The sequence below is a fragment of the Equus quagga genome, chromosome 11, assembly GCF_021613505.1.
Source record: "Equus quagga isolate Etosha38 chromosome 11, UCLA_HA_Equagga_1.0, whole genome shotgun sequence".
Taxonomy (NCBI): Eukaryota; Metazoa; Chordata; class Mammalia; order Perissodactyla; family Equidae; genus Equus; species Equus quagga.
This window is the reverse complement of record NC_060277.1, coordinates 90,686,780-90,696,194: the sequence shown is the minus strand read 5'-3', so window position 1 is coordinate 90,696,194 and position 9,415 is coordinate 90,686,780. Positions and strand designations below refer to the sequence as shown.

At 56.0% G+C, this 9,415-nt stretch overlaps 1 protein-coding gene across 1 annotated transcript; it reads left to right on the top strand.

The window, feature by feature from the left end:
• Positions 1–1,033: 1,033 nt before the first annotated feature.
• On the top strand, positions 1,034–5,830 carry TMEM92 (transmembrane protein 92). The gene is made up of 5 exons (XM_046674481.1): positions 1,034–1,156; positions 3,683–3,708; positions 4,555–4,629; positions 4,801–4,996; positions 5,224–5,830. Exons 1-5 carry the CDS (start codon positions 1,088–1,090, stop codon positions 5,335–5,337), a joined length of 480 nt encoding a protein of 159 aa, XP_046530437.1. The 5' UTR covers positions 1,034–1,087; the 3' UTR covers positions 5,338–5,830.
• Positions 5,831–9,415: the final 3,585 nt, after the last annotated feature.

The following is a 9,415-nucleotide window of genomic DNA, read 5'->3' as shown; positions in this document are numbered from 1 at the left end:
TTTCCTCGGGTCAGGGAGCAGCACCCCACCCACCATCTCCACTTCGCCCCCTCCCCAGGCGTCCTGGCTCCATCTCTCCAACTCCCGCACGATCTCCACAAATTTCATCCCTGTTTGGGCGTCTGGCTCTCAGCCTGCGCCTATCACCCTCGGAGACGGCCTCCCATCCCGCCCACCAGCCGGCTCTCCCAGGAGGGAGCTCAGGGAACCGCAGCCCCAGGTCCCGGCCCCGCGCCTCCCGCTCCCGGGGAATCCCGCGTTGGGCGATGCTGCCACCTGTCGGCCGAATCGGGAAGCACGGCGCCCCGAGGGCTGGGGCGCAGCCGCCGATGGTCGGAATCCGGCCCCTCCCCGCTGATACCGCCTCCGCGGGGTCTTTCCAGGAATGCGGATGGGCCCGCTCTCCCGGCTGCCGCTCTGCCCCAGCTGCGGCCCCGGGGGGCAAGTCTCTGAATCCCGGGGCCTTAATTTCCCCTGTAGTCAAATGGAGGAAGCGTACCAACACCTCGTCCCAGGATTTCAAGGGAGGTGGGGAGGGAGTGAATGTACCAGTGCCGTGTCCTGAATCTTCCCCAGAAATCATCCAGGCCGCCCCTCCCTCCCTTCTTGGCCAAAAAAATCAAGATGACACCTCCCCCATACAATCCCCTCAATCCACTCCAGAGCCTTCGCCTCCCCTTTCTCTTAACCTCTGGCCCCCAGAAGTCCAAGTGGGAAGGGACTTCCAGTGTTCTTGCTCCCTCTGCCTGCACCCCCTCTCCCCTTGCCAGGCACAGCACTCCCGCCCTTAAGCCTGGGACCACGTAGGGCTGGAGGAGTTGGGGGTTAGGAAGGAGTAGCTCAGCAGTCGTGAATTGACCCTACAATCTTCTTTTATCTGTTAAAATCTCTTCAACCTCCCAATTCCTAAAACCCAACCCAGACCTCTTCCTCTCCCCTCCCCGCCCCAAGTCCGGCCCATCCCTGGGCATAGGCTCCGCCCCCACCCGAGGCGGGGCCCCATAGGTGGAGAGAAGTGGGAGAGGTCGCGGCCCCGCCTCTGCCCTCCTCCCCCTACACACGGAAGCTCAGTGGCCCCCATGCCAGGATGTCCGACGCCTGGGTCCCCGGCCTCGTATTCTCCCTGCTGCTCAGCCTCCTGGCCGGCCTCCAACAGGTGAGCGCTTGGGAGGTGAAGCTGTTGAACCTTCCGGGCCTACCCTTGTGGCTCAGGGGCCTGCTTCTGAAGTCCGGTCACCACCTTCCATTGTCAGGATTTCCTCGTGACCACACGCAATTAAGCAATTTCCTTTCTCTTTTTTTGCTGGGGAAGTGAAGGTGGGGGCAGTGGAGGGAGGCCCTGAGAGGACCTGAGTTCCCTCACCTGGGGCGGCTGTGTAGTGGGACCTGGCCCCTGCCTACCACCATTGACACCCAGCGTCTCTCTCTGAGTGGGGACTTTGCCCTCGTATTAGCCTTGGCTCGTCCTTCCCGCTCGTTCCTGCTGCGTCAGAAAGCGGGCACTAGCGGGGACTGAGGTCTGGACGCCTGGCCAGCCTGTCTCCCCAGCTCTGTCCTTCCAGTGCTGTGTCACCTTGGGGAAGTCCTGGCCCTGTCTGCTTGTGCCCTAGGGGAGAGGAGGCTCCCTCGTCCCCTTCTAGGAGAGGGGCTAGTATTCCAGCCCGTGGTAGGATTTGATTTGGCTGCCTGACCCAAGGCTGGGGTGACCTCTGTCATCTGTGATTCTGAGCGTGAGACAGGGTAGGGGAAGTCTATCCAGTTTTGTGATGGGAGATTATCCTGGAAACTGACGTGGGTCTAGAACACGGATTTCTAGCCTACTTCTGTGTAAGAATCCGCGGGAAATCCCTGGCCGCTCCCCAGAACATTCACACAGCTGTGCCGACTTTCAGGGCGGCTCTGCCCCTGAAGGCCTGGTCTGCCTGCTCCATCACTAGTGATCAGTTTGTGCCAGCGCTGGGCTGAGCATCCTCTTGATTCCTGCCAACAGCTGCAGAGCGCAGGCGCGTTAATGCCCCAGTTCACGGGTAAGCAAGCTGAGGTTGCCCAAGGTCACCTCAACACTTGATCAAACTCAGGCTCTGAACCACCTCAGACAAGACCACCCCCTGGTTAAAATGGGAGAAGAGAACCTGGGACATTGCCTCCCCCTCCCAAACAGGAACTCGGGATTAATGTATTAAACCTGTTCATTATCTGTCCTTAACTGGGAGCCAGGAGAGGGAGGAGGGGCAGGCTGGGATCTGACGGGGAAGGGGTGCTGCTCAGTCCCCGGACCCCTTGGTCTGCCCCAACTCTGCAGTCACCCCAGTGTGCTATGTGGCGCTCACCTTCTCTGTCCCCACCAGCCAAGGCTCACAGGGGACTGAGCTCCGAAAAGGGGAATCAGCCCAACTATTATTGGCTGTCACTGGTATTCTTAGCCAAACTGTTGTTGTCATTAGCAACTGAAATGTTATTATTTCAAGTAAAGCTATAAAGATAAGGTGGTCTCCTGAAAGTCGGCTTCTTATTGTAGTTGGTTGTCCCCAGAGGCTGGGGTGGGGTGACATAACCACCCATTCCTGGTGTTCCTGTACCTGCATTCCTCCCTCGCAGTCTGGGGGGCAGTCTGGGAGCCGCCAGGATGGAATGAAACCAGGTGACAATGAATGCTCCTTCATTCATTCTGCCAATATTGTGACTGCTGGCTTTTCAACAGTGATGAATAGACAAACATCCCTGCCCTCATGGAGGTTCCATTCTACTGAGGGGACAGACAATTAGCAAGATAAAATATACAGATGTTGATAAGAGCCATGCAGAAAAATTAAGCACAGTGAGGGGCAGCGGAGTGCTTTGGGGGAGTAGATGTAATTTTAAGTGAGATGGTCAGAGAGGGGGCTGCCGGAGCCAGCCTCGTGGATATCTGGGGGAAGAATGTTCTGAAGAGGGCTTATACACCAAACTGCTATTAATCGGGTTAAATTTTGTAACAGTACCCTGGATGTCCTGCAGAACTAGTGCAGAAGAGGAAGGGAAGGAGGGAGGAGCTGGGTCCGGAGAGGAGGGTCTGGCGGGCTTTGCAGAGCAAGGAACCCCCCAGGCAGGGATCGGAAGGATGAATGGAGGTTCCGCACACCATGAGGCTGGGGGAAGAGGGCCTGCCCCTGCACGCAAGTGTAAAACAGCCAGGCGTGTGCAGGGAACTTCCAGTGGGTGTGCAGGCAAGCGGGCCCAGGGGGAGCAGGGCTAAGGCTGATGGCTGGGGGTCTGGGCCCCAGGGAACCCCTGAAGGGAGCTTCCAGCAAGGTGGCAGGTGATGAGATTTGTGGGATAGGAACTTGCCCACAGTATCAGGAGTGACTCGGGTTGCAGGAGGAGAGTTGCTGGCGTCCTGGACCATCGAGGGCATGGAAAGAAGATGGATTGAGGTGGTCAGAAGGTGTAAACTTACAGACCTGTGGATGAGCGAATGTGGTGTGGGGTGTGCTGAGCATGGGAAGGAGAGCAGGGGCCGCCAGGTGGCAGCTGGGGCTCCAGTCAGTGACCTGGGGAACTTGTGGAGTGAGGTGGAAAGCAGACTTGGGGGAAGATATGGATCCATTGGGGACCTGCTGGCTGTCAGGCACCTGGGCAGTGTCTGGGGGGAGACCCCACCTCCAGTTTATGACCCCTAACCTCTGCCTCTTTTCTCCCACAGGCTGCAGCCAAATGTGGCATCTTCTTGTAAGTCTGGGATTTGGGCTATAACTTCCAGTCTGGAAAGGAGACACACCAAATACTGCCCTGTCTGCCTTCATGGGGAGGGGGTACCATCCTCACCGGCTCCCCTTCCAGCCAGAAGAAATCATCCTCCCCCTCATCTCCCCAACCCAGAGAAGGAGGGAGAGGGTGACAGCGCCCCCTTCCTTCCTCCCCCAGCCTACCCCGGGGCAGTTCCACAGGGGGTGGAATGCTCACCCTCGCTGCAGTCTCAGGCCCTCCCCCCTCCGAGGGTACCCCTGGGAAGGGGGACAAAAGTCGGTGCCAACCTTAATACATACATGCCAAGAAGCCTGTGCACAATGAGGAGGGACCGAGCGGTGGTCTTGGGCAGAAAAGCGTTTCTATCAAGTCAGCACTGGATGTTCTAGGAGCACCTCTCCTTCCTGCTTCCTACTCCATGGGCCCCAGCAGGGGCTCGCTCCTCCTCCAGTTAGCTCCTGGACACTCCCCGCTGCCCCTCTCTCTCCATCTCCTTAGAGTGATGCTGTAGCCACTACAACTCTCAATCCCCACACCTGCCCAGTGAGGTCGACAGGACATCCATTACCCCCATTTTATAGATGAGGCACGTGAGGTCCAGCAAGGAGCATAGCTTTACACAAGTGCACAAGGCTGGTGGTGAGATGAGCCAGGAACCCGGGTCCTGATCCTACCCCCAGGTTCCTCCCACTGAGCCGAAGGGGGCCCATAATCCCCACCCCGCTGGGGCGTGGCTCATGCCCCGAGTATATGGGTGAGTGTTGGAGAGGCTGGGATCCTTCTGCCTCCCCACCTTGGTACCAGCACCTTCTCTCTGCTCCCTGCCAGCACCTGCCCCCAGGGATTCAAATGCTGTGGTGACAGCTGCTGCCAAGAGTATGAGATCTTCTCCGGCCCCTTGAGGTGAGTCCAGGGCCAGCTCCTCTGGGCTCCGTCCTCCGAGGGGCCTGGTCCACATAGGGTGGGCTGGACTTCCTGCCGAGGGGGTGGGTGTAGGTCGTGGGAGGGGGGGGGGGGGGGAAGCAGGGGGCGCTCAATGTCCCCCCGGGTGACGGTGGTGGTTCCTTACCCCAGGATCTTTGTCATCATCTTCCTGATCATCCTCCCTCTCCTGTGCATCTGTGGCCTGGTCAAGCGCTTCTGTCAGAACTGCAGAGAGCCGGAGCAGGACAGCCCAGTGGATCGTGAGAGGCTTCCAGAGCGGCCCCACATTGCCTCCCCAGAGAGGGTCAGGGCGTCCGCCTCAGAGCCCCCACCCCCCTACAGCGAGGTGGGTGTCTGTTCCAATCCCTTCTCTGCTCCTCAGCCGTCCATACCTCCCTATTGTCCATATATTTAGAGCAGCAGGGGCAGGGGAGGCCTCTGGACTCTAGAGAGGGCTCTGCAATAAGCATCAAGTCACCCTCTCCCTGGTAAACATGCCACCACCAGCACGGTGAGTGGCAATGGCCTGCGACAGGCCCTAAGAAGAATGTGTGTCCCCTCTCTTCCCTGCAGATTATTCTGAAACCTGTCCTGAGCCTGCCCCCCATGGAGCCACCCCCTCCCTACAGCTTCAGGCCTGAAGAGAATGCTGGGACACTCAGGGGCGTCGACAACCCAGCCTTCTGATCCACCTCCTGCCTGGAATCCCGCCGTCAGCCACCTCCTCCGCCACGCCTCCTGGAGCAAGCCAGAGACGCCTGGGACCCCTGGAATGCCCACTGCCCATCCTGCCACATCTCTGGCCATTCTTGGATTTAACTTATTCTTTTTCCTGCCCCTGCTCCATCCCAGCTGCCTCTCTTGTCCCGAGGGCTGGGCTGGAGCAACAGTGTCCACCCTGTGCCTCCAGCCCAATTTAGAGGCTGCCAGGAGGAAAATGTCAACAGTTAGAGGTGCTCGACAGTGGAGTGGGCCACTCCGAGGAGTGGAGAGAGCCCCATTTCTGGAAGTGTACGAATCTGGACTGGACAGCCAGCTGTGAGATATTATGGAGGGCGTTTCTGCGCCCGTGGGAGATGGGACCGGATGAGCTCTGAGCCACCTTGCACTTCTGTCTGAATGAAGACCCCATTGTACTGCTCCCCCCAACACGTGTAGTCACTAAATTTTAGCTGGTTGTTGCTGAGAGTCTGCCTCTGGGTGCGGCGGGAGGTGAGCCCAGGCTCTGCTGGGGGACTGCGTGCAAAATCCCACCATGCGCGAGTCCTCCCTGGCTGGGTTGACGATGAGCCTGGGAGGACAGTAGGTCCAGGGCCACCCTCCGGGAAAGGCTCTTTGCACATGCTTTGACTGCTGGTTTCTTGAGGTCTCTGGGTACTAAGGAGCCTGGACAGGGAGCTGGGGATGGGGTGTGAGGGACCGTTGTGTGCTTCCCCATCCCATCCTCCCACTGCTTTCCCAAGGAGACAGAGCTCAGCTCCCTGACTCCATGGGGCTGAGAAGGGGGCAAAGGAGAGGAGTCAGGGAGGCGGGCCATCTGTGGGGTAGGGCCTCCAGACTCCTTGATCAGCGCCCCCCTGGAATCTCCTGGAGCGAAGAGAGGAGAGGGCAGACCCACTCTTCTCTTCCACCTTGTGTGGTTCTGGGCACCGCCACCTCAGCCCCATCTGTGAGGTTAACCCTTAAGAGGAAAGAGTCATTCACCATTGCAGCGTGCGAGAGTCTTTGAGGGGCACTGGTCCCTGTGGGGGTCTGCAGCAAAGTGTGGAGCTAGGAGGCTGGCACAGGGCATGCAGAGTGAGAGGGACCCCCGTGCCAGTGTCTTGGGGCTCAGGTAGGGCTGGGCTCCTCCCCCCTGACCCTGCCTTTGCGCTGCTCCCCTGTAGCCCATGAATGCCAGCCTTCCTCCCCAGGTGGAGGGCATAGCAGCAAAGCTGGCCAGAGCTTCTGGGAGGATTGGAGGTAGAGCTGGGCCTGGTGTGCTGGCAGGGATGAATCCTCCATGGCTTTCCCAATAATACCCATCCTTGGGGCATCAGGACCCAGGTACGGGGCAGGGAGATTGTTCAGCCTTCCCCAAAGGTGCTAGGAACATGGGCTGTCTGGCTGGGGTTCCTGCTGGAGACAGGGCCCCAGAGGGGAGAAGAGTAGTTACTGAGGACATAGTGCCAGAATTGGCAGTAGGAGAAGGAGCCCAGCCATAGGAAGTTTCCCTTCAGTTTCAGGGACTGATGGGGTGCGAGGGGTGGGGGGAGCAGAAGGAGGATATGTGAGTGCTTTGTGTAAGTGTAACCAGCTCCAATTAGTGAAGCCCCAGGGCTGATGTTGCCCTCACTGTGGTAAACACACCCCAGTGGGAAGATGTTGACAATGGGCTTTGCAGACCCAGAGGAGGAGGTCACCCTCAGCCTGCACGCTTCCTTTCTTTCATCAAAGATGGCATTGGGCCTTTAAATCCTCCCCCGCAGCAGCAGAGTGGCCTGGAGGAAAGTGGTCATCCTGAAGCCCAGCGTTCCTGGGAACTAGTGGCAGAAATGGCGAGTTCTGTGACTCTCTGTTCACTGTTGGTGAGGGTGAAAATGGTGTGATCTTCCTGGAGGGAAATCTACCAGTATCCATTCATGCCACAGACATTTACAAAGCTCCTACCATGTGTCGGGCACTATGCCTGGCACTGAGTATCCATTAAAAGTTAAAATGCACATCACTCTAGGATTGATCTTCCAGAAATGCTCCTACAAAAGGGCTCAAAGACATGTCCATCACAGCACTGTAGCTGAAAACACCCTCAATGTCCATTGACAGGAGCCTGTTAAATAAACCAGGTACATCCTTATTATGAATGCTATGCAGCCTTTACAAAGACTGAAGTGAATCTGAAGAACCCACATGGCACAATGTTCATCATTTATTGTTACAGAGAAAAGGCAAGTCGCAGATCTCAATTTGTAAATATATACTCCATCATACATATTATATATATATATATATTTCCTCTTTGCAAATGTATAGAAAAAATCTAGAATGATATGAACCAAAACCTTATAGTGGTGGTTGGCACTGTGGGATGGTGGGAGCCAACTGGCGGGAGATTTTTTACTATGTATGCTTTGTCATTGTATTTTTTGCAAAGAGCAAGCACGGCTCTTGTAAATTTAAAAGAGCTTTCTTTAATGGAAAAAATATAGGCAGCTTTAGAAGTGAATAAAAACTTACCTTGTGAACTTTGATCAATAGCAATTTATGATCAGCTCTGCTATGAGGAAGAGGCTAGAAAGACTCAGACATGTGGCACACACATGACATAGGCAACCCAGGGAACAGATAAGCAATGGACATAGGAAAGCCTGGACAGCTGCCAGACGTGTGAGGAACACGTGATGCCCGTATGTCACACCCGTGCAGGACTGTGGTGGGTGCTCAGTATATGTGGAATGAGAAACAATGGGTTGTGTCTGGCTGCTTGGTTGGTTGGATGAACGGTTTCGCAATGGACCCTTATCATTATCATCTGTCCATAAATATGCCTCAGCAGCCATCTTAGAGACACCTTCCTCGATGCTCTCATTCCCTCTTGGCTCTGCTGTTCCACTTCCTCCTGCCACGCCCATTCCATCCTGCTCCAAGCAGCCCTCCGTCGCCATCATTACATGAAACGGCTCTTGTCCACATCACCAGGGACCTACATCGTGCTGAAGCCAAAGGACAATTCTGTAGCCTCATTTATTCAGTCTCTTGGTGGCATTTGACATACTTGGCCACTTCCTCCTTCTGAGAATCTTCCTTTTCTGGACCTCTCTGGCACCACCTTCCCTGGTTTTCCTCTTACTCACCAGCTGCCCCTTCTCAGGCTCCTTCACTTTCCCCTCCGCCTCCACCATCTCTAGATGACGGTTGACCTGGAGGTTCGTCTCGGGCTCTCTTGTCTTTATCTCCGTTCACTCCCATAGCGGGTCTCATCTAGTTCTGTGGCTTCAGAGACCATCTGTTACCTGGTGAATCCCAAATCTTTCTCTCTGGCCAAGACTTCTCCCTTGAACTCCAGGTTTTTATATTTAACTACCTAGCACCTCCACTTGGATGCCCAATGAGCATTTCACAGCCCAGACTAGGCTCTAGTGTCCCTCCGCCCCACCCCAAATCCAGTCCTTCCCGGATTGTCCCATCAGAAATAAGTCGTGCCACCAGCCAGCCATCTATTCAGGTGGAAAAACCGAGTTATTCTGATTTCTCTCTTTCCCTCACGCTCTCATCCTGCCTCCAAAATAGACCCATGTCCACTTTTCACCGTTTCACTTTTCCAGCCCTAAACCAAGCCATGGTCAAGTCCAGCCTAGGTTTTTTCTTCTTTTTTTGAGGAAGATTAGCCCTGAGCTAACATCTGCTGCCAATCCTCCTCTTTTTGCTGAGGAAGACTGGCCCTGAGCTAACATCCATGCCCATCTTCCTCTACTTTCTATGTGGGACATCTACCACAGCACGGCTTGCCAAGCGGCGCCATGTCTGCACCCGGGATCCGAACCAGCGAACCTCGGGCCGCCGAAGCAGAACGTGTGCACCCAACCGCTCTACCACCAGGCCAGCCCCCAGCCTAGGCTATCTTAATGACTTCCTAGCTGGTTTCCTGCCACCACTCCTGTCTCCATATTGTCCCCTGCAGTTTATGCTGCACACTGCACTCGGGCAGATCTTTCTAAAGCATAAATAAGACCTGTCAATCCCTTGCTGGAAAGCCTCTGATGGTTGCCCATTGCACTCAGAATAA

Bases quoted from the DNA above. Each gene is read 5' to 3' on its own strand.
- TMEM92 (XM_046674481.1), top strand. From the start codon at position 1,088: ATGTCCGACGCCTGGGTCCCCGGCCTCGTATTCTCCCTGCTGCTCAGC. The intron at 4,630-4,800 runs GTGAGTCCAGGG...TCCTTACCCCAG, and splicing joins ATCTTCTCCGGCCCCTTGAG to GATCTTTGTCATCATCTTCC. The intron at 4,997-5,223 runs GTGGGTGTCTGT...TCTTCCCTGCAG, and splicing joins CCCCACCCCCCTACAGCGAG to ATTATTCTGAAACCTGTCCT.